The 24,520-nt window shown below is 44.3% G+C and overlaps 1 protein-coding gene and 1 non-coding gene across 6 annotated transcripts in view; both read right to left on the reverse strand.

The window, feature by feature from the left end:
* Positions 1-10,739: 10,739 nt before the first annotated feature.
* Positions 10,740-10,921, reverse strand: LOC139251343 (U2 spliceosomal RNA). The gene has a single exon (XR_011591386.1). It is a non-coding gene; the product is annotated as a U2 spliceosomal RNA (small nuclear RNA).
* A 4,705-nt stretch (positions 10,922-15,626) lies between these two features.
* Positions 15,627-24,520, reverse strand: part of wrn (WRN RecQ like helicase) — a 139,334-nt gene continuing 130,440 nt past the window's right edge. For all 5 annotated transcript variants that reach the window (XM_070872508.1, XM_070872521.1, XM_070872503.1 and 2 more), the window contains one exon: positions 15,627-17,244. In XM_070872508.1, coding sequence (XP_070728609.1) covers positions 17,128-17,244 — 117 coding nt within the window. In that variant the 3' untranslated portion in view covers positions 15,627-17,127. The remainder of the gene's footprint in view (positions 17,245-24,520) is intronic.

Raw genomic sequence — 24,520 nt, forward strand, 5'->3', positions numbered from 1 at the left:
GCATGCTCTTGGCGATGAGACTCGAGGTGCTCAGCGCCCTCCCGGATGCACTTCCTCCACTTAGGGCGGTCTTTGGCCAGGGACTCCCAGGTGTCAATGGGGATGTTGCACTTTATAAGTGAGGGTGTCCTTGTAACGTATCCTCTGTCCACCTTTGGCTCATTTGCCGTGAAGGAGTTCCAAGTAGAGCACTTGCTTTAGGAGTCTCGTGTCTGGCATGCAGACAATGTGGCCTGCCCAGCGGAGCCGAGCGAGTAAAGTGCTTCAATGCTGGGGATGTTGGCCTGGTCGAGGACGCTAATGTTGGTGCGTCTCTCCTCCCAGGGGATTTGCAGGATCCTGCGGCGACATCGTTGGTGGTATTTCTCCAGCGACTTGAGGTGTCTACTGTACATGGTCCATGTCTCTGAGCATTACAGGAGGGCCAAACTTCCAATATACAAGCTCCCGTATACAGACCAAGCTCATGGTGTACAGGGCTGTAGTAATACCCGCCCTCCTGTATGACTCAGAGACGTAGACCATGTACAAACTATTAATGTATAAACAATGGAATGACACAACTCAATGTAGCTACAGCCTATTTAGAAACACCAGCCTAACCATATTGTTGGATATTATTTTGTTGTCAGAAGAGTGCTTTTTAATAAGCTGTGGTAGAAAACACTCCCTTAAGGTAAAGATAAATTGCAATCCATTGGTCTGTGACTCAGCTATGTAATATGACAAGTGAAAAACAGCTTTTGATATAATTTACACTTTGGTATGCAAAACGCCTCCAGCTTTATTACCCGTCACATTTGGGGTTAGTTTGGTTTTGTCAGGTGGCGCTCACTGCCAAGAAAATGAATTCTCTCCTCAGTTTCAGCAAAGCAATAATTTCATGTTAAAGATATTTTATACATGCGTTATTTCAGGTTACATATATTGCAGCAACAACAACTTGTGCCTTTAATGTAGTTAAACATCCCGAGGCGCTTCACAGGAGTGTTTTAAGACAAAAAAATACATTTGACACTGAGCCGCATAAGGAAAAATTACGGCAGATGACCAAAAGCTTGGTCAAAGAGGTAGGTTTTAAGAAGCGTCTGAACATAAGAACATAAGAAATAGGAGCAGGAGTAGGACATTCGGCCTCTCGAGCCTGCTCCGCCATTTAATAAGTTCATGGCTGATCTGATCCTGGCCTCAACTCCACTTCCCTGCCCGCTCCCCATAATCCTTGACTCCCTTATCGTTCAAAATCTATCTATCTCCACCTTAAATATATTCAATGATATTCAATTAGAGGAGGAAAGAGAGGTAGAGAGCAGAGAATTTAGGGAGGGAGTTCCAGAGCTTGGGGCCTCGGCAACAGAAGGCACGGCCACCAATGGTAGAGCGATTATAATCAAGGATTCTCAAGAAGGCAGAATCTGAGGAGCGCAGACATCTCGGGGTGGGGGGAGGGGGGGGTTGTGAGGCTGGAGGAGATTACAGAGACAGGGAGGGGCGAGGCCATGGAGGGATTTGTAAACAAGGAAGAGAATTTTGAAATCGAGGCATTGCTTAACTGGGGAGCAAATACACGTTCTAATTTACAGTGTCACTGATGGCTCCGAGTTTCCTCGGGTTTCAAGTGGACACTGCCATAACCGGAAGCGGAACCCGTCGGAAAACGGCAGGGACCCCATTGTGCCAGGTCCCCGCTGATTCCAGGCTGGCCTTGGGAGCACCAGGAACCCCCATCCAGTTCTTACAAGACCAGTGATGTTGGGAGAAGACCCAGGGTAAGGGGACACTCATTACCGGACTTCCAGCTTTGCCAGTTAATTCGGGACCCGATGCATTACTGGAGGCAAAGATTCTCGATGTGATTGAAGGCTCAAGTTGCAATGAATAATGGAGGTTGTTATTGAAGCACCCCCAAATACCGTACTTCAGAGTTAAAGTTGTTCAAGATGAAAGAAGGCATGCCAAGGACAGCAGCGGGCACCAGAACTCGACTGTCTGCAACTACCATTATACAACCAATGCTGACTGCTGGCCTTGGAATACCGACAGGGCAGGTTCATGGTGAACTGGCTTTTTAGGCTCCACGTTGGCACAGAGCCAGTTGAAAATCTGTGGCAATAATCTGTAAGTACATCTACAGCCAACCTGTACCATAGGGTCAGCACTGCAAGTAGCAGTACACAGGTATGGTAACATAGTGGTTAGGTTACTGGACTAATAATCCAGAGGCCTGGACTAATGATCCAGAGACTTGAATTCAAATCCCATCATGGAAGCTAGGGGGATTTAAATTCAGTTAATTAAATAAATCTAAAATTTTTTTTTTAAAAGCTGTTATCATTAATGGTGACCATGAAATTACCGGATTGTCGTAAAAACACATCTGGTTCACTAATGGGAAGGAAATCTGCCACCCTTACCCGGTCTGGCCTATATGTGACTTCAGACCCAAAGCAATGTGGTTGACTCTTAACTGCCCTCCGAAATGGCCTAGCAAACCACTCAGTTGTACCAAACCTCTGCGATAAAGTCAGCACCGTGGGAGCACCTTCACCGCACGGATTGCAGTGGTTCAAGAAAGCGGCTCACCACCACCTGCTCAAGGGCAATTAGGGATGGGCAATAAATGCCGGCCTTGCCAGCGATGCCCACATCCCGTGAACGAATACATTTTTTTTAAAGTCACGACCACTCAAACGTTTTTCTTCTGCCATTATCAGTCCAGAATATCAACTGCAGGCTTCATCAATGTGCTGCCCCACACATGTATCAAAGTGGACTGGTGCAGAAAATAACGTGGACAGCACTTCCATCTCCTTTCCTCACTGAGTAGCAACAGCAGTGTGACTCAGCTGCCCATTTCCCAATGTTGAGGGGTTATTCGTGGCAACCATGTGGCCCTCCTGCAGCCTATTCTATGCGCCTTTTATTGACCATTCATCATACAGTCAGGTTATATTACAATGTATTTAATGTGTGAAGCCCTTGGATGATGCAAGTCTCCCAAGGGTGTTAGTTGCAAGTTGCAACAACCACAACTTGTATTTATTGTCATATATGTACATTCTGTTTGTAGCCACCAGATGGCGTCATTGTTGGAGGTCAGTGAGCAGCACACACATGGTGCTGCTCAGGTATAAAAGGCCAGCCATTTTTAGAGTCAGGCACTTTGGGCCTAAATAAAGCAGAAGCAAGGTTGTACTTTGCTTAGTTAAACAGTACTCAGTTTGAACCTTTATTGCATACATAACATTTGGCAACAAGAATACAAGAACCTTTGTTTGCAAAATGAGCTCGATTGGATTTTGAGAGTGATTCGTAGAGGGAGAAGATTGGGCAGACTTTGTGAGCCGTTTGAACCAGTACTTCGTGGCCAACAAAATGAAGGGGGTTGACGATGCAGATCGGTGCTGGGCATTGTTTCTCACTGTGTGCGGTTCAAAGATCTACGGTCTGATACAGAATCTACTCATGCCTTGTGATCCAACAGAGAAAACGTACGAGGAGTTGTGTACATTAGTATGGGCGTACCTTAAGCCAGATGACGGCATGATCATCTCGAGGTACAGGTTTTATACACACGTTCAATCGGAGGGCCAGAGCGCGGCGGAATTCGTTGCCAACCTGAGACATCTAGCGGGACCGAGCAAGTTCGGGACGGTGTTAGCAGACATGCTGCGGGACTTCTTTGTTATCTGTATCAACCATGAGATGATCCTGCGCAAACTTCTGGCGGTGGAGGAGTTGGATTTAAAAAGGGCCTTCCAGATCGCTCGATCATGTATGACGACGGACAGGAGTCTAAAGAAAATAGCGGTGAAGAACCGAACTTCGGCAAGACTGTAAATGCGATTGTTTCGGCGTTCAGCAGAGCGGCAAATAGCAGGGCCTATCCGGCTTCGTTCGCTGAACTGTGGCTGCCCAAATTCCGGCAACGGGAATGTATCCGACTTCTCCGTGTTGGCATTGTGGGGGAAATCATCGACACCAGCAGTGCCGATTTAAGCAATATAGTTGCAAAGGCTGTCTGAGAGTGGAGCATCTCCAGCACAAGTGTCCACAAATGAGCAAGCGAGCTGCGACACACCACATGGAGGATGAGAGTCAGACTAGCGCGGATCTGGATACGCAATCCGAGATGCCAAGAAGAAAATGTATGGACTGTATTCCTTCATAACCAAGAGTAAGTCAATTCTGATAAATTTCACATTAAACGGGATACCGATATTGAAGGAACTGGACATGGGGGTGAGTCAATTGATTATGAACGACAGGGCATTTAATAAGCTGTGAGATACTAAGACTGTGAGGCCCAAGTTGAGTCAAGCTGCGTACGTACACCAAAGAACTGATAAAGGTGATTGGCAGTGTACAAATTAATGTGTCATATAACGGTGCGGTTCACGAGTTACCACTGTGGATTGTTCCAGGCAATGGCCCAACACTGCTCGGCAGGAGCTGGTTGGAGAAAATCAGATGCGACTGAAACGACATAAAGGCATAGTCATCAGAGGAAGATACACGTGCCCAAGTATTGGGCAAGTTCCCCTCGCTGTTTGAACTGGGTATCGGCAATTTCACGGGAGCCAAGGTGCAGATCCACGTGGACTCAGATGCAAGACCCGTCTATCATAAAGCTTGGGCAGTGCCGTATGTGATGAGGGAGATGGTCAAAATTGAACTGGACAGACTCCAGCGTGAAGGGATCATATCACTGGTCGAATTTAATGAATGGACCAGTCTCATTGTTCCTGTGCTGAAAAGTGATGGCACAGTCAGAATCTGTGGAGACTACAAGGCTACGATCAACAGGGTTTCGAAACAAAATCAATACCCGTTACCGAAGGCTGATGTTTGCGATGCTAGCCGGAGGGAAGTCGTTCACGACTTGACATCGGCCTATATGACACAGGACTTGGTCGAAACATCGAAGAGACTTACATGCATTAACACGCACAAAGGACTTTATTTACCACAGGTGCCCTTTCAGAATTCGCTTGGCTGCAGCAATATTCCAAAGGAATATGGAAAGTCTACTGAAGTCCGTTCCCAGAACAGTCGAGTTCCAAGATGACATCCTGATCAACGGTCATGACTCCAAGGAACATCTGAACAACCAGGAAGAGGTTCTACTGCATTTGGATAGAGCGGGACTCAGATGGAAACGCTCAAAGTGCATCTTCATGGCACCGGAGGTCGAATTCCTCGGGAGAAAAATCGCCGCTGATGGTATCAGACCTACTGCCGTGAAAACCAAGGCCATCAAGGATGCACCCAAGCCGCAGAATGTGACTGGCTGCATTCGTTCCTGGGTCTACTCAACTACTTTGGTAACTTCCTACCTAAATTGAGCACCTTACTAGAACCACTGCACATGCTATTGAGAAAAGGCGACAACTGGCTGTGGGGCACATCGCAAGACAGAGCTTTCGAGAACGCCACCAATCTGCTTTGCTTGAACAAGCTACTGGTACATTATGACTCATGTAAACGTTAAGTTTTGGCCTGTGACGCATCGTCATATGGAATTGGTTGCGTACTCCAACAAGCCAATGAGTCGGGGAAACTTCAACCTGTCGCGTATGTATTCAAAAGTTTGTCTAAAGCAGAAAGAGCCTACAGCATGGTAGAAAAAGAAGCTTTAGCGTGTGTGTATGGTTAAAAAGATGCATCAATACCTGTTCGGCCTGAGGTTCGAATTAGAGACTGATCACAAGCTGCTCATTTCATTGTTTTCTGAGAGCAAAGATATCAATACCAATGCTTCATCCCGCATCCAAAGATGGGCGCTGACACTATCTGCTTATGATTATGTCATTCGCCACAGACCTGGCACAGAGAATTGAGCCGGTTGCCGTTGCCCACACCGAAGGTGGAAACGCCACAACCGCCGGATCTAATGTTAATTATGGATGCTTTCGAGAGTGAAGGAACCCCTATCATGGCTCAACAAGTTAAGACCTGGACCAGCCAGGACCTGATTTTTTTGGTGGTAAAGGGTTGCATCCTCAAAAAGGATTGGTCTGCCATAACTAAGCAAATGTGCGATGAGGCCAAACTGTACATTTGTCGCAAGGACAAACTGTCTATTCAAGCAGATTGCATATTGTGGGGCAATTGCATTGTAATGCCGAAGAAAGGGAGAGAGAAGTTCGTGCGTGAATTACACAGCACACGTCCTGGTATAGTGATGAAGGCCATCACCAGGTCCCATGTATAGTGGCCAGGCATTGATTCTGAGCTGGAAGCATGCGTGCATCAGTGCAACACCTGCATGCAGCTCAGCAAAGCACCAGCGGAATCTCCGCTGAGTCTGTGGTTGTGGCCATCCAAACCTTGGTCCTGGATCCATGTAGATTTTGAAGGTCCCTTCCTGGGCAAGATGTTTTTAGTGGTGGTGGACGCTTATTCAAAGTGGATAGAATATATAATCATGTCATCCAGCACGTCCATGGCAACCATAGAGAATCTCAATGTCATGCTCGCGACACATGGTCTGCCTGACATAGTGGTAAGCGTAGTGGTCGTGCTTCACCAGTCAGGAGTTTCAGGAGTTTGTGAAACTTAATGGCATAAAACATGCAAGGTCAGCACCGTTCAAGACTGCGTCCACCGGGCAAGCTTGAACGTGCAACACAAATTATCAAGCAAGGCATGAGGAGAGTAACCCAAGGGTCACTGCAGACACGCTTGTCCTGCATACTGCCAAGTTACAGGACAAGACCCCACTCACAGGGGTCTCGCCTGCTGAACTCATGATGAAAAGAGGTCCTAAGACCAAGCTATCACCGGATTTAAATAATCATGTTGAATACAGAAGACAAAGTCAACAAGGGTACCACGATCACGCAACTGTGTCACGCGAAATTTCTGTTAATGATCCTGTATATGTGTTGAATTATGGTCAGGGTCCCAAATGGATTGCTGGTACGGTCATGGTTAAGGAGGGCAGCAGAGTATTTGTTATTAAGCTCAAGAATGGGCAAACTTGCAGGAAACACATGGATCAGACAAAGCTGAGGCACAGAGACGAGCCAGAACAGTCGGACGAAGAAACCGTCGATGACCAACCAACCTACCAGCAGTCTTCAGAGGACTCAAGGGTCATCAGTGAACCCGGAATTTCCAGCACGGACCAGTTCAATAAAAATGGACTTGCAATTCCTGACATGGCCAATGCTACTCCCAACAAGTCAGTCATCCAGCCATCAGCCACACTCACCCAAGGCTGGAATCGAACTGAGACGGTCAACCGAGGAGCGCAAAGCACCGGACCGTGTCAACCTGTGAAAGACTGTGATAAGATCTCAGACGGGATATTGTCATGTATGTACATTCTGTTTGTAGCCACCAGATGGCGTCATTGTTGGAGGCCACTGAGCAGCATGCACATGGTGCTGCTCAGGTATAAAAGGCCAGACATTTTGAGAGTCAGGCACTTTGGGCCTAAATAAAGCAGAAGCAAGGTTGTACCTTGCTTAATTAAACAGTACTCAGTTTGAACCTTTATTGCATACATAACATTTATATAGCCCCTTTAACGTAGTAAAATGTCCCAAGGTGCTTCGCAGGAGTGTTATAAGACAAAAGATTTGACACCGTGCCAAAAAAGGAGAAATTAGGGCAGGTGACCAAAAGCTTGGTCAAAGAGGTATGTTTTAAGGAGCATCTTAAAGGAAGAGGAAAGAGAGGTAGAGAGGCAGAGAGGTTTAGGCAGGGAGTTCCAGAGCTTGGGGTCCAGGCAACAGAAGGCACGGCCACCAATAGTTGAGTGATTATAATCAGGGATGCTCAAGAGGGCAGAATTAGAGGAGCGCAAATACATCATACCTCGTATCTCAGAGTTCAAGGGACGTCACTCCAGAGTATCTCTACTGACGACAGCACAGCATCATTTTGTCAGAAGGTGGCTGCCAGGGTCAATGCTGAATGAACTGGGAACAATATGGAAGATTCCACACCTAAAGGAAGCTGCTGGGGTAAGATTACCCAACAGTACTGTTTATCGGGTAGCTGCCTTGAATATTCACACCACAAAGTGTTGCCTGTCAACTCGTTTCACATTTAATTCGAGTCTATGCCAAGCCCTCTCACAACCATATAGCATATTATACACCAGCAAGGCATGCATTCAAGCTGTTGTGGGGCTGGAGGAGATTACAGAGATGGCAAGGGGCGAGGCCATGGAGGGATTTGAAAACAAGGATGAGAATTTTGAAATTGAGGCGTTGCTTAACCAGGAGCCAATGTTGGTCAGCGAGCACAGGGGTGATGGGTGAGTGGGACTTGATGCGAGTTGGGACACGGGCAGCTGAGATTTTGATGACTCCAAGTTTACATAGGGCAGAGCGTGGGAGGTTGTGAGAGGGCTTGGCATGGGCTCGAATTAAATGTGAAATGAGTTGACAGGCAACACTTTGTGGTGTGAATATTCAAGGCACCTACCCGATAAACAGTACTGTTGGGTAATCTTACCTCAGCAGCTTCCTTTAGTGGTGGAATCTTCTTCCATTTTGTTCCCAATTCATGCAGCATTGACCCTGGCTGCCATCTTGTGACAGACATGCTGTTGCGCTGTCGTCGGTAGAGATACTCTGGAGTGTCGTCCCTTAAACTCTGCTTGCCATTTCTTTTGCCTTCATACATTGTGGAAAGGCTGAAAAATACCTTTAAAATATTTGTTGTCACTGGAAATGCTAAATCGAGCCCCTATATGCAGTCATTTACCTTTAAGTGGGCATGTCCCTTTAATCTCTAGTTGGAGACGTTTGAAACAATGGGTCTCAAACTTTTTTGGTTGAAGGACCCTCTTTTCAAATTGATTAGGAATCACAGACCCCAAAGGACACTTTTCAAATTGATTGGTAATTTCAAACCCCCCCCCCCCCCCGTCTAAATTATAACACTATAGAATACTCATATGAAAGTGCTGCATGTAAAGAGTATTTTAATAATGCTTTTAAGAACAGGTATTTACTAATAACTGATTTAATTTGATTCAATTGCTGATTTTCTCATTTTAACTTAATTTATAATTATGGTACATATTATTTAATTATAATTAATCTTTATTATACTGATTTTACTATTGTATACTCCTTATTGTATTATTTACAATGTAATTTGAATTTTTTTTTGTTTTCTTGCCTGTGTCTATCTGTGTGCGCATTTTGACTGCCGCTTCGGAGGCCTTTAGCCTCTTTTTACACTTCCTTCTCTCTTTCCCTCAATGGTCAATATCTAACGTGTTGTAAAATTGTCGTGAAGCACCGAGGGATGTTTTACTACGTGAAAGGCGCTATATAAATAAAAGCTATTATTATTACTTACAGATATCAGTGAGATGGGAGTGTTGGCTTCTCACCCCAATTCTCAGTACTCTGGAGCAACAGCAGGCCAATATTGGCCACTTGGTGTTAAAGCCGCCAGCAGGCTGGCCAAGGTGAGTGAGGGCATGGATGCTCATGCCGATTCTGGGATGCTGCGGGAAGCACGACTCACTGCCATACTGTCCTCCACTGGCATGTTCTGTATCAGCTACACTGTGGGCTCGTACATGTTTGTGTGAACACCTTTAGGCACGTGATTGAAGGGGTCCACAGGCGCTCTGGGCACGTGTCGGGAGGGTGGCACAGGGTCACGGTGTCAGGGAGAGGAATCGGCTTGACCGCAGGGAGTGCTCATTGCAAAGTGAGTGAGAGCTGTGAGCCTCTGTGAGGAGGCGGGCCCAGCCATTGAGAATAAGCAAGTGTCGGTTTTATAAAAGAGCAGGCTTGAAATGACCTCCGACAGCGGACCCCCGGGAAAGTTTTTACAGATGCCCAGCGGTCCGCGGACACCAATTTGAGAAACACTGGTTAAAGGACCAGTAAGTGCAGCTTTTCGGCCTACCGGCACCATGCTCAATATGGGCTGGGAATTCACTATGAATAGGTCATGCAGGCCAATCTCAGGACTTCCCATTGGGATATCAGAATAGGGCCTGGGGAAAAATTTATACTCTGATCTTCTTTCTGCTCAGGAAGCCCCTGAAGGAAATGCTGTAAATAGGAACATGCCAAGGTCATTTCGAGGTTAATTGTTGCTACTCAGGGAAATTGGTTTGTGAAAATCTGATTTTCTTTTTTTATGATGCTAATTAGCCAGCGATCAGTTCCTACCTGTTCACTTGTGACTTGTTAATGTTTTATGAATATAATATTTGAAGCACAGGTGCAAGTGTGAAATTTCGGAATGTTGATTTCGAAATTTTGATTCAATTAACATCGCTCAGCATTATTATATACTATTAACATTTAATATGTACAGGCTCTGTTATTCCTTTATCATAGTTATAACAGCCGGCTGAAGTCAACGGAACTAAAAATGGGAAGTGATGTAAAACGGGCCACTATCGCACAAAGTCAAGATCTATTCCATTCAAAGAAAGACTTGCATTTATAATCTTTCATTCAGTGAGACAATGTTGTGAGGTACAGTTACATAAAACCCTAGTTAAAATGACTTGCAAAATGGGAAAGATGTTTTGGAAAAAATATGTACTATGTAAAAAAAATACACTATTATGGTTGTCTACTTTCAGTTTGATTTAAAGAAAGACTTGCTTTTATATAGCGCCTTTCATGACCACTGGATGTCTCAAAGCACTTTACTTTTTAAAAAAATGTTCATTCTTGTCAGATCAACTCCAGCGCCAAAGATCACTTTGCGCTACTACACTTGATCTTAGCCAAAAGGCCGAGAGGGGAAGCTGCACCGTTCCTGGAAACACTGCAATACCAGGTCAATGCACGGAGTGGACGGAGCAAGCCCCTGTTCCATCTCCCTGTTCCAAAAAACAATTTAATATTTGGTCCCCAGATAGGGGATATTAAACTGATAAGAACAGATACTACACTTGATCTTAGCCAAAAGGCCTCAAAGCACTTTACAGCCAATGAATGTACAATGTATTCACTGTTGTTAAGTGGGAAATGCAGCAGCCAATTTGCGCACAAGCAACTCCCACAAACAGCAATGTGATAATGATCAGATAATCTGCATTTGTTATGTTGATTGAGGGATAACATTGGCTAGGACATCGGGCCTAACTCCCCTGCTCTTCTCCAAAACAGTGCCATGGGATCTTTTACGTTCACCTGAGGGGGCAGATGGAACCTCTGTTTAATGTCGCACCCGAAAGACGGCACCTCCAACAGTGCAGCGATCCTTCAGCACTGCACTGGAGTGTCAGCCTAGATTTATGTACTCAAGTCCCTGGAGTGGGATTCGAACCCACAACCTTCTGACTCAGAGGCAAGTATGCTACCCACTGAGCCACAGCTTTCACATTTCGGGTCAGCCTTAGTAACTGAATGGTGATAGATGTTTGTTAAGAAAGTATGCACACATGTAGTATTACCTGTATTGTGTGAGTATGCGAAAGTTATGTAGGTGGCTGAAACAGTGTCATTGGGCTCAATTTTTCCCCAAAGCTTTTTTTTGGCGTACTTGAACAGTTACGCTCGTTTTTTGGGCCCCCCCCCCCCCTCCCAAGTACGCCAAAAAAAGATGCTCTAAGTTTCCTCGTTGGATTTCTTCATTTTGGCACAGCCTAACCTGTCCTTTAGTTTTGGGTGTGGAGCCTTGATCTGCGCCAAAAAGATCAGGCTGCCATGGTAACCATGGACACAATGCGAGCTGAGGCTGCAAAGTGAAACAAACAGCCAGCTCCCAACACACTGCATCAATTTAAAAACATGTTGAAATTTTTGCAGCAACTTACCTCCAATGCCCCAGCCGAGGGGCTTGCAGATCCGGTCCGGTCTGCGGTCTCGCTCTCTCCGTCTGCTGCACTTACCTGCGGCGATTTCTTTAACACTCTTTCTGCAGAGCCCGCGTACGCTGGCGTAAGCAGAACTGGAGTAACTCTCAGCTGGCCAAACTTGCCTAAATACACCTCCTTTGGCTGAAAAAAAATGAACCTAATAAAATTGTAACTAACTGAGTTATGCTGGTGCAAATTGATTGGGGAAACTGTGGGTTTTTTTTAAAAACTTAGGCCAAAAAAAGCGGCCTGCCCAAAAAAATGGCGCAAATCGCTGGGGAAAATTGAGCCCAATTTGTATCCACATTTGTGGCTAGTCAGCAATTTCTATTGGACGACACCGATCTAGGCTCACGCATCAATGCAGTACTGAGGAAGTCCTGCATTGTCCAAGGTACAGTCTTTCAGACAAGATGTTAAACTCAGATCCTGTCTGTTGTCTCAGGTGGATGCTAAAGATCCCATAGCATTATTTTAAGATGGGCAGAGTGTTTTCCCAGTGTCATGGCCATCATCTATCCCCCAACCAACAATACTAAAACAGATTATCTGGTCATCTATCTCATAGTTGTTGGGACCTTGCTGTGTGCAAATTGTCGGCTGACTTTTTCTACATTATAACCATAACTGCACTTTAAAAGTACTTCATTGGCAGAGAAATACAGTGAAAGACATGGTATAAATGCAAGTTCTTTCTTCCTTGTCCTTTGAGAACAATAAGCATATTTTGCCATTCAAACCAGCAATAAACTGGGAACATATGGGATATCTGGTTTCTGATACCTGTTCTATAATTACAGTAGTAACTTATTGGAGAGCCAGCTGCACACTCAAAAACACCATTAACAAAATAGCTGTAAGTGCTAAGTCAAAGCAGAATTAAATCAAACGCTCACGAGTGCAACCTTTTTTGGGCACTTCTTTGAAGATAGCAACAGATAAAGATATTTTAACCAGATACGAGAGGAAAAAGCTGCTTTAAAAGAGTTTGTGATTTGACTGCATTAGAACGGAGATAAATACATGACAGTTATTAAAAAAAACTCCCGAAAATCCGTCAAACTACACCCACATTTACACTAGGGCCTCTTTTAGGTTACACTCTCCCAGTCAATCACTTTGGTTTAATGCTTGTTTCCACTGCATTGCTGGAACACCTGTGCGAAACATTAGTTACTGGTACAGATTATTACTTCCATTCATGGCCACACTTCACGGGTGTTAGGGTTAAGCAGCCCACATACAAAGGGAAAGAATTTTTAAAAAGACAGCTGTATTCTTGGTTAAAGCTCGCTGAATCAGAGGATTCAGTTGTTATTTTAAGTCTTGCGCACATTTTTGTTGTAGAATACATATAAAATACATTTTTGTTTAATTGAGAGATTGACCAAGACAGAGTTTTGAAATGGAAGGGTCTTGGCCCTCCCCTTCTCTGTAACTTTATCTAGCCCTACAGCCCACCTGCCAAACTCTCCATTCCTTTAACTTCAGTCTCTTGCACATCTCCCTCCCTTCACCCTTCAGTGATCATACCTTCAACCACCTAGATCTCGCTGTCTGTAGTTTCCTCTGTAAACCGCTCAGCCTCTCTCTATCCTCCTTTAAATCTCACCACTTTGACCCAGGTTTTGATCATCCCTCCGAATCTCACAATTTGAGAGACAGTGTCGGCTTTCTTCATGCCTCTGACAATCATGTGGCCCTGTTTCTGCATTACATTCGGCGGTGTTTGCTTAGTGGCAGAATGGGATCTGCACTGTACATGGGGGGAGGGAATACCTTTAGTACAGCTGCATGTTTGCTTAATGAGGCAATTAGTGTGCGCACTAGGTCTGTGCAGCAGAGCAGGTCTCCTGTCGTCCTGGTTCAACCCTTGCCACTGGATAAAGGCCTAGCTCTGTCAAGCCCATGTGGTGACTGATATGCAACGGTCACCACACGTTAAAAAAATCCACACACAGGCATCTTCCACCCCCTCAATTGGAGTTCAGGACTGGAAAATCAGGTCCTTCATCGAAACATCTGATATGATGACAGGTGCTACATAAATTGGGGAATGTTAGATTACCCGTGTTAGGTATGGTTTTCTCATTCTTTTGAAGAGGTTTAACCTTCACGTATCGAATAGGAAATAAAACCCAGAAAATGTTGGAAATACACAGTAGGCACATCAGCATCAGGGGATAAATGAAAAAAGAACTTGTATTTATACTGCAGATTTCAAGACCTCAGGCTGTCCCAAAACACTTCACAGCTAATGAAATACTTTCTGAAGTGCAGTCACTGTTGTAATGTAGGGAAATGTGCACAACAAGGTTCCACCAGCAGCAATGAGATAAACAACCAAAAAATGTTTTAGTGATGTTGGTTCAGGGATAAATATTGGGCAGGAACTCCCCTGCTCTTCTTCGAAATAGTGCCATGGGATCAGCCTAGATTGTGTGCTCAGATTTCTGGACTGGGACCTGAAGTATCGACCGTTTGACTCAGAGGAAACTTCAAGAGAACTCCATTCTACATGATCAAAAGTAACTAAGCATTAAACTTCTCCTGGTGAGAGATAGAACAAATTGACTTGCTAACAGCAAAAACGATGGCAAAAGGGAACTGCCCAGAATGAGCCTTTAAAGACAGCAGAGTGGGAAGAGATCACCTGAATGCATAGGCTGCAATCCTATTAAAGATACACATTCCCTGGTATTTTTAGGCTGCGGGTTGTGGCAACACCTGTTGTGGTATGTGGAGGTTGAACAAATGATGAGGTGAATTTCTAATACAAGTACACAAGTATCGCAAGTAATGACATTTAGTTAATGTTACAAAAACATTAACCAAAGAATTAAATTATGGGGACAGATTGCAGACTAGGTTAGTATTCTCTTGATTATCGAAGATTAAGGGGAGATCTATAAGAGATGTTTAAGATGATCAAAGGGTAGATAGAGAGAAACTATTTCCTTTGGTGGAGGTGTCCAAAACAAGGGGACACAGCCATAAAATTAAAGCTAGGCCACTTTAGGGGTGATGTCAGGAAACACTTCTTCACACAAAGGGTAGTAGAAATCTGGAACTCTCTTCCCCAAAAAGCTGTGGAGGCTGGGTCAATTGAAAATTTCAAAGCTGAGATTGATGGATTTTGTTAGTATTCAGGTATTAAGGGTAACGGAATCTATGCTGGCTGATGGAGTTAAGATACAGATCAGCCGTAATCTAATTGAATGGCGGAATGGTTGCTATCCTTAGAGCAGAGAAGGTTAAGGAGAGATTTAATAGGTGGTGCTCAAAATCATGAAGGGTTGCGATAGAGTAAATAAGGAGAAACGGTTTCCAGTGGCAGAAGGGTTGGTAACCAGAGGCCGCAGATTTCAGGTAATTGGCAAAAGAGCCAGAGGCGAGCTAAGAAGAAATCTTTTTCCGCAGCAAGTTATGATGATCTGGAGCGCACTTGCTGAAATGGTGATGAAAGCAGTTTCAATATTAACTTTCAAAAGGGAACGGGATAAATACTTGAGGGCTCCAGAACAAGGGAACACCCTGCTCCAACCCTCCCACCCCCCCGCCCCCCCCCCCCCCCCCCGCGCTCCAACCCTCCCACCCCCCCCCCGCCCGCCCTCCATACAGCCTGCACATTTCCGCATACTTAAATGAGATGACTCCAAAACTGACAGGGTGGGTCAGTGCCTGAAAGCGAGTGGAAGTTCCAGCAGCACCATTGGAATTCCAGGCCCTTTTATCGTCAAGCAACAGAACTTCCAAAATTGATTTATACCCAACAAGAGTAAAACCGTGTAGCACCAGAGATAGGTAGAAACTTATTTATTGCCAATTAATAGTGTTCTGACAAGACACTGACTTTACTTATTCAAAAATACACAAACAGAACAAATAGCGCAGTCTGCCACCATGGGTTTCATCTACCGACCTGTTAAATTTGAAAGGTTTTTTAACAAAAATGATAATGCATTTTGCCCAACATTTATTTTAATGAAGACAGTAAACACAGCATAAGCCTCTTTGGAGATATTTCTTTAACACGGTTTAGAAAAATCTAACCAGATCCTGTAAAAAATAGGAAGTGAAAACTCTGCCAATTTAATATAGTTCAATTATACATGGACTTAAAACTATCAATATTTAGAAGTAGTCTCCTTTTCCAACATCTCTTCCGTATGCATTATGACAGCACCTCTCTCCTTATGCCTCATGGGGACACACAAATACCTCAGTTCAAAAAAGGTGAGCGGATGCCCTGTTCAAAGATGTCTGAAAAAAGTTGCAGCTGAGGAGTTCATCACAGCAACTTAGGATGACTACTTCCAGATGTTCCCCTCATTTGGGGAAGTGCCTGAGCACTGCTTGACATGCTCCTTGATTGCATGACTGAGACTGGGAAATTCTCTACACTGGAAAGCAAAGGAGCAAATGCACACATTCTAACACTTTGTGACACAGTGCATGAATGCTCCAAAACATGATGCCACTTTCCCAACCTTACAAAAATGAATTTTGGAAACCCAAAGATTATGTGCTGAACAGAATAGGCAACATGTTCATGTGGGAGGTCAACTAGAAATCAACTGTAGAATTTAACAAAAGATTTTTTTAAAAATCACAAAAAATATCTTTTGCATGAAGATATCACGCATCTTCTGGCACCAGTTAATGTGTAGTGTTTCCTTTTAATTTATCGAGAATAGTCCACAGAACCATCCTTAGTACATATTGTACAATGGTGCAGTTCCTATAGGTTTTCTGCTAGTGCGAGTCCTTCTAGAATTGCAAAGTGACAATGGTTATCAGGTAGCACAAGGATATGTTCTCTCAACTTTTGTTGCAACGGAATATCTTAATGTACAATACAGTTTCAAAGGAAAATGAGAAACAAACCATCGCCAAAACGTCCTGTTTGTTGCTCATGTTACTGCAGAAACAATTCCACTTTCATTGCATTTCCAAAGCACAAATGGTGGAGAATGATCATCTGTTGCAGGATTCAGCAATATATGTTCACAGCAAGAAAACAGGTGCTATGTGAGTATTTTCCATATTGCAGAAAGAATGTCATTAAAAAATGAACAGTGAATTCTGATATATTCAAGATTTTGTTTTAAAAATACAAGGACTTTAGTATAAGAATATCATTTTGCCATCTTCTGCTGCTTTCCTCCTGCCTAGTTGAATGCTCCGCACCAGGATGTCTCTGGCAGAATTAGGGCGTGTGCAATACAATCGGAGCGTTGGGCCTGGCCCAAGTGGCTTGCGTTTTGTCACCAGGAGTTCTGTAGAGTTCAGAGGTTTGTCTGAAGACTAATGGTAGCAAAATAGGTTCAATTGAAGAGTCCTTTTGCCTTTTTCATTTTCTTCTTGATCGCACAGGACATTTTCTGTGGGTTTGAAGAGCCAAACCATTCTGGGAGCTTCCTTTTGGTTGACTGACTGCAGCCCTGGAAGACAAGAACAACATGCAATCAGCACGTCGTGTTAAATCCCAATGGCAAACAGTGTTGATGATCCAGTCTGAATTACTGAATTACCTGTTCTATCGTCACCTGCTTAACACAGCCACTCGTCCATAGCAGCCAAACATCTTGGTCCCAGCCAAAATCTGCTACATTTCAATCCAATTACCCTCTGTATACTCCATTCATCTTTTTATTGATTTTAATCTCAGGCACTTAATCCAGAAAATCAAATTAATAGATTCTCTTTAGTAATTCTGCATATAACAATCAACCATCAACCATCTATGATTCGAGGACTCCAATTCAAGTCGAGGACAACTGCGCCCTCAGTGTAGCAGCTGACAATTGTGAATTGTCAAAATTAGTGAGAAAAGCTGCCACGGTGACTCTATGTCAGCAGATTTGTATGCTAGTGACTGGATACATATATTGTTAAATACCTTTGTGCACAGAATTGATACGGATATATTAATACAGCAAAAAATAATACTGTGAATTTGCAATATGATTCATACTTTGTACTCAATTAGCCTGGAGGCACATCTCCAGAGCCCTTTAGAGTGACTTCTGAGCCTATGCTACCAGAAATACATATTTAACACAAGTCTCACAGGTTTAAGAATTATTACGCTTAATAATTTAACTTGCAGGCAAGGGCAGTATTGATAGATGTAGCTCATCTCATCTCAAAGAGCATGGCCTACCAATGCAAAGTGAAGAGCTAATGGGCCCGAAATTCACCATCCCCGAAGGGACAGTTACAGCAGTTTGGGCAGCCGATCAAAAAAAAATCGATCGGCCGCAGCGGTCGGGTAATTTTCCCTCCCTGAACCATATCCAGCTCGGGGAGGATTTGAGCGGTGTTCACTTCTGCTGGAAACGGTGCGGTGAAGCCACTGTAAAGGAAGGTTTCCAGCGGAGAGGGAAGCAGCGTGTGGGCCACTGAAAAGCCACCAGGACAGTGAAATTCACCGAGGAGAAGGTAGGACTTTTCCCGGCAGTGTCCCCGCGAGGTTTTCAATGCGGTGCTCGAACACTGGGGCCCTTTGGTAGGTAAATAGTTTTATTACTTATTGTTTTTAATTTAATTTTCCGGCATGCATCCTCAGTATTTATCTTTTCATATTGTTTTATTGTTTTTATTTCATTTTCCAGCATGCGCAGTATTTATCTTTTCATATGCTTTTATTAATTGCTTTGGCTCCATTAAACCTGCTGAGTGCTGCTCAGAGGTTTGCACATACCCTTGTACTTTTGTACAACTTTCAGGTCTGACTCTTTAGCGGAGGCCCGTGGGCTGCAGAGACTTGCTTGGCAGGGTCATCCTGAGGATGGGAGGAGTGTTGGGAGGGCAACACCTGGTACATCTGGTCAGAAGCAGGGCGGCACACAGGCGAAGGCATTACCGTCAGCATCGTGCAGACAGGCAGCGGGGAAGGGAGGCAGCAGCCATGATTCATTCATTCGGCACCAGACCAGTGTGCTCACCGTCTTCACCGGCCCGAATCAGTATTGCGGTTGGCTGCTTGGGGACAAGGGATATCCTCTGACAACTTGGCTGCTCACTCCACTGCGAAACCCCAGGACAGCGCCAGAGCATGCACATAATGACACTCATTGTGCCACCAGGTGCATCATCGAGCAGTGCATAGGCATCCTAAAGCAGAGATTCCGGTGCCTGGACTGTTCTGGTGGCAGCTTGCAGTACTCCCAATGGGGTCTCCATAATCGTTGTGGTCTGCTGCATGCTGCACAACCTGGACATCATGAGGGGACAGCTGCTGGAGGTCGAGCCAGCAGTACCACCTCAGGAGGAGGAGGCGCAGGATCAGGAGGATCCTGGAAGGGCCGGGTGCAGACTGGCCAGCTCCCCATCTGGGAGGGTGCGTCCTCACATATATGGAGGTGCCCGACACCTCCCCTGCAATCTCCCTCAATGGATTATGTACTGGCGGTCTGCCAGGTCTCCCCACGTCAGGAAATAGTATTCTTCTTTTGTCCTCCACACCGTCCATCAGTGTCTCCAGCTCCACATCAGTGAACCTGTTGGCTCTCCTTGCATCTCTTACACCAGCCATCCTTCCAACCTCCTTCCCCCTCAGGGCCTTGCTGCAAGCAATGGCCTTTAAAAAGGCCAGGAAGCAGCTGGCTCATTAGAATCCCTTACCTGCATGCTGAATTTCTCAAATTAAGACAGCCACACTGCTGAAAAATCCACTTTGGAAGGGTTCATTAGCGCTGGAACCCATTTGTTCACTTTTGCAGCTGAATATGGGATGGCCCAGCCACGAAAAAATGTTGGCGCTAATGGCCACAAAAAGGTGGGGGAGCACCAGCTTTCCAGCAGTACTGGATTTCGGGCCCAATATCTTAAACATTTTTAAGCACATTATTATCCCAAAGGTGATGGGACCTACAAGCTCAAACCCATCAACTGGCAATGCTTAATAACAGCAAGGAATGCGATTGCCTTGTTAGCCAGCACATTAAGACAGAGCAACAAGGTTCTTCAAAGTAATGTCCTCAGTGAATTATTTATTCACAACAGTCTGGCAATTATTTTTTTTACTTTAAATACAGTTTCAATACATTGATGTTTTATGCTTTCTTTTGGAGTGATGAGATTAACAAAGAAACACTGAATTTCAAGACAGTATTTATTTTAACTAGTACTTCTATAAGTAACTTATTTGCCTTTTCTGCTCTGTTGTATGTCAGGTGTATTGTACATGCAAGTTAATGAGCCCCTTTTTTTTTAATTTAAAGAGCATGTTGTTCAAATAATCATTTGCTTGTGAAGTTTAAGGAAGGAGCCGGAGAGCAATTTTCCATGATTTTTTCCCCTCATAATTGGCCTTGGATTTTTTTAAATATAGTTTTTCACCTCTCTCGGAAGATTACAATTGTCGTGGTGGGTAGGGAATGTCTTAATTGTGATGCACAAGGCATCACAACTATATGGGACAGGCGAGATGGCCCTTTCTGTGAAAGTCGTGGCTCACTGGTAGTCTGAGTCAGAAGGTTGTGGGTTCAAGCCCCACCCCGGAGACTTGAGCACAAACACGAGGCTGACACTTGAGTGTGGCACTGTCAGAGGAGCCCATCTTTTGAATGAAACATTAAACCATGTTTGCCCATCAGATAGATATAAAAAACAGCAGGGGAGTTCTCTCAGTGTCCTGGCCAATATTTATCCCTCAACCAACAACTAAAGGATCTGTGCTGTGCACAAATTTAGCTGTCGCCATTTCCCTACACAATGGTGACTGCACTTCAAAAGGACTTCATTGGCTGTAAAGTGCTTTGGGGTGTCCTGAAGTTGTGAAAGACTCTATATAAATGCGAGTTCTTTCTTTTAAATAATTATATCTCAGATTACCAATTTCAAGTATAAAAGTGCAATTATCCTTAACCAGCTTAGACTGCACTACCTTCTGCTACATTTCTATTCCTTCTGCCTCTTCCTCACATATACCTTTCCTGTCCCTTTCAGCATGCAGATGTATACAATTGCATCAAAAGGTTACAGATATGGCCTACTCCTGCACCTATTTTCTATGTTTCTATTTTCTATGAACATGGAAGAAAAGTGCAGAAGGATTACTTTCCTGTTCAAAGTCCTTCCCCAATTGTACATTGAAAAGTCAAAAATATTGGATTAACTTGTTTCAAATTTCACAGTGGGGTGTGCATATTTTGCCTTCTTGTCTCTACACTCTTCTAATAATGTCAGTGGTGGGGAAGAGCTCCACCAAATGGGGGCATGACTTTGGACTGGACTGGGTACTCGGGTGGTGGAGCATTTTCTCAGGGTTAAGCAACCCAAAATTGGCTGAAAGGCTAATTCAAAGCCACAGCTTCCTCTGCAATCAATGGAGCTGCAATGGCTCCCAGTCGCTGATGGCACTGGACTGTCATGGGAGCAAGTAGACCTGGCATGGTGGTTAAAAGAATGCAATGTGTTCTTTGTTTTAAATCAGAATTTTGAACAGAATTTTTGTTTTCAATATATTAAAAAAAAAGCATGCTAGACTTTCCTTCCTGCAAAGCTGCAAAAGATGAAAAGAATTCTCAGTTGCTCCTTTAGCGGTGGTGACAATATCTGCGACGTTGATTAGCATCATGTTCATCTCCCGTGGCACTACTCATAGTAAGGGAGATGCATAGCTGTTGGGGCATTGCTTATGGCAAGTGAAATGGTACACTGTTTTATTACAACAGCAGGATTGGCACTTGCAACACAAAATATTACTGTGCTACCAACGCAGAGTTGTGTTTAATTTCGCCTGTCCTTTTAAGGTCTATGGTCATGGTCAATGTGTAAGTGCTAAGGTCGATTGGAGGTTAATTTCTGTTGATGAAGGAAGCTTGCAGATTTTAATTGCCTGCTGGAGAACCAAAGGGGAGTTTAGTTGTTCTTCAGGTTGCAAACAGGAGGAAATATCTCCAAGTCTGCAGATGACATTAAGCTGGGTGGCGGTGTGAGCTGTGAGGAGGATGCTAAGAGGCTGCAGGGTGACTTGGACAGGTTAGGTGAGTGGGCAAATGCATGGCAGATGCAGTATAATGTAAATAAATGTGAGGTTATCCACTTTGGTGACAAAAACAGGAAGGCAGAATATAGAAACATAGAAAATAGGTGCAGGAGTAGGCCATTCGGTCCTTCTAGCCTGCACTGCCATTCAATGAGCTCATGGCTGAACATGCAACTTCAGTACCCCATTCCTGCTTTCTCACCATACCCCTTGATTCCCCTAGTAGTAAGGACTTCATCTAACTCCTTTTTGAATATATTTAGTGAATTGGCCTCAACAACTTTCTGTGGTAGAGAATTCCACAGGTTCACCACTCTCTGGGTGAAGAAATTCCTCCTCATCTCGGTCCTAAATGGCTTCCCCCTTATCCTTAGACTGTGTCCCCTGGTTCTGGACTTCCCCAACATTGGGAACATTCTTCCTGCATCTAACCTGTCTAACCCCGTCAGAATTTTAAACGTTTCTATGAGGTCCCCTCTCATTCTTCTGAACTCCAGTGAATACAAGCCCAGTTGATCCAGTCTTTCTTGATAGGTCAGTCCCGCCATCCCGGGAATCAGTCTGGTGAACCTTCGCTGCACGCCCTCAATAGCAAGAATATCCTTCCTCAGGTTAGGAGACCAAAACTGTACACAGTACTCCAGGTGTGGCCTCACCAAGGCCCTGTACAACTGTAGCAACACCTCCCTGCCCCTGTACTCAAATCCCCTCGCTATGAAGGCCAACATGCCATTTGCTTTCTTAACCGCCTGCTGTACCTGCATGCCAACATTCAATGACTGATGTACCATGACACCCAGGTCTCTTTGCACCTCCCCTTTTCCTAATCTGTCACCATTCAGATAATAGTCTGTCTCTCTGTTTTTACCACCAAAGAGGATAACCTCACATTTATCCACATTATACTTCATCTGCCATGCATTTGCCCACTCACCTAACCTATCCATGTCGCTCTGCAGCCTCATAGCATCCTCCTCGCAGCTCACACTGCCACCCAACTTAGTGTCATCCGCAAATTTGGAGATACTACATTTAATCCCCTCGTCTAAATCATTAATGTACAGTGTAAACAGCTGGGGCCCCAGCACAGAACCTTGCGGTACCCCACTAGTCACTGCCTGCCATTCTGAAAAGTACCCATTTACTCCTACTCTTTGCTTCCTGTCTGACAACCAGTTCTCAATCCATGTCAGTACACTACCCCCAATCCCATGTGCTCTAACTTTGCACATCAATCTCTTGTGTGGGACCTTGTCGAACGCCTTCTGAAAGTCCAAATATACCACATCAACTGGTTCTCCCTTATCCACTCTACTGGAAACATCCTCAAAAAATTCCAGAAGATTTGTCAAGCATGATTTCCCTTTCACAAATCCATGCTGACTTGGACCCATCATATTACCTCTTTCCAAATGCACTGCTATGACATCCTTAATAATTGATTCCATCATTTTACCCACTACCGATGTCAGGCTGACCGGTCTATAATTCCCTGTTTTCTCTCTCCCTCCTTTTTTAAAAAGTGGGGTTACATTGGCTACCCTCCACTCCATAGGAACTGATCCAGAGTCAATGGAATATTATCTGAATGGTGACAGATTAAGAAAAGGGGAGATTGAACGAGACCTGGGTGTCATGGTACATCAGTCATTGAAGGTTGGCATGCAGGTACAGCAGGTGGTGAAGAAGGCAAATGGCATGTTGGCCTTCATAGCGAGGGGATTTGAGTATAGGAGCAGGAAGGTCTTACTGCAGTTGTACAGGACTTGGTGAGGCCACACCTGGAATATTGTGTACAATTTTGGTCTCTTAATCTGAGGAAGGACATTCTTGCTATTGAGGGAGTGCAGCGAAGGTTCACCAGACTGATTCCCGGGATGGCAGGACTGACATATGAAGAAAGACTGGATCGACTCGGCTTTTATTCATTGAAATTTAGAAGAATGAGAGGGGATCTCATAGAAACATAAAAAATTCTGACGGGATTGGACAGGTTAGATGCAGGAAGAATGTTCTCAATGTTGGGGAAGTCCAGAACCAGGGATCACAGTCTAAGGATAAGGGGTAAGCCATTTAGGACCGAGATGAGGAGAAACTTCTTCACCCAGAGAGTTAACCTGTGGAATTCTCTACCACAGAAAGTTGTTGGGGCCAGTTCGTTCGATATATTCAAAAGGGAGTTAGATGTGGCCCTTACGGCTAAAGGGATCAAGGGGTATGGAGAGAAAGCAGGAAAGGGGTCCTGAAGTTGCATGATCAGCCATGATCATATTGAATGTTGGTGCAGGTTCGAAGGGCCGAATGGCCTACTCCTGCACCTATTTTCTATGTTCCCACCCAAAAAATTGCTACGTTTTTTTTTTAAAGTCAATCTACAGACATTCCTATTCTTGTGTTACTAAGGTATTTTCTGTTTTTTTGGGAGAGAGGTTAGTTTCTCTATATTTTCAATTACTGCCTTTACAAAAGAGATTGTTTGTAAGAAATTTGAAAACAACTGCAATAAACGTGCCTAAAATCCCTTCAGATAAGTTTCTTACTAGGCGCAGCACAATAACAATTGAAAATCGTTTCTGGTTACTGCTTGCTTAAAGGGGGTTCAGTCAGCCGTCATGTGTGGCTTAATCTGGTTTGAGACCAAGAAATAATGATTTTCTCTCTGGTGGCATTAATTTCCAAGGGGAGAATACACAAGCACCAGTTTGCAGTCTGACTCCAATTAA

This window comes from Pristiophorus japonicus, chromosome 2 (assembly GCF_044704955.1).
Source record: "Pristiophorus japonicus isolate sPriJap1 chromosome 2, sPriJap1.hap1, whole genome shotgun sequence".
NCBI classification, from domain to species: domain Eukaryota; kingdom Metazoa; phylum Chordata; class Chondrichthyes; family Pristiophoridae; genus Pristiophorus; species Pristiophorus japonicus.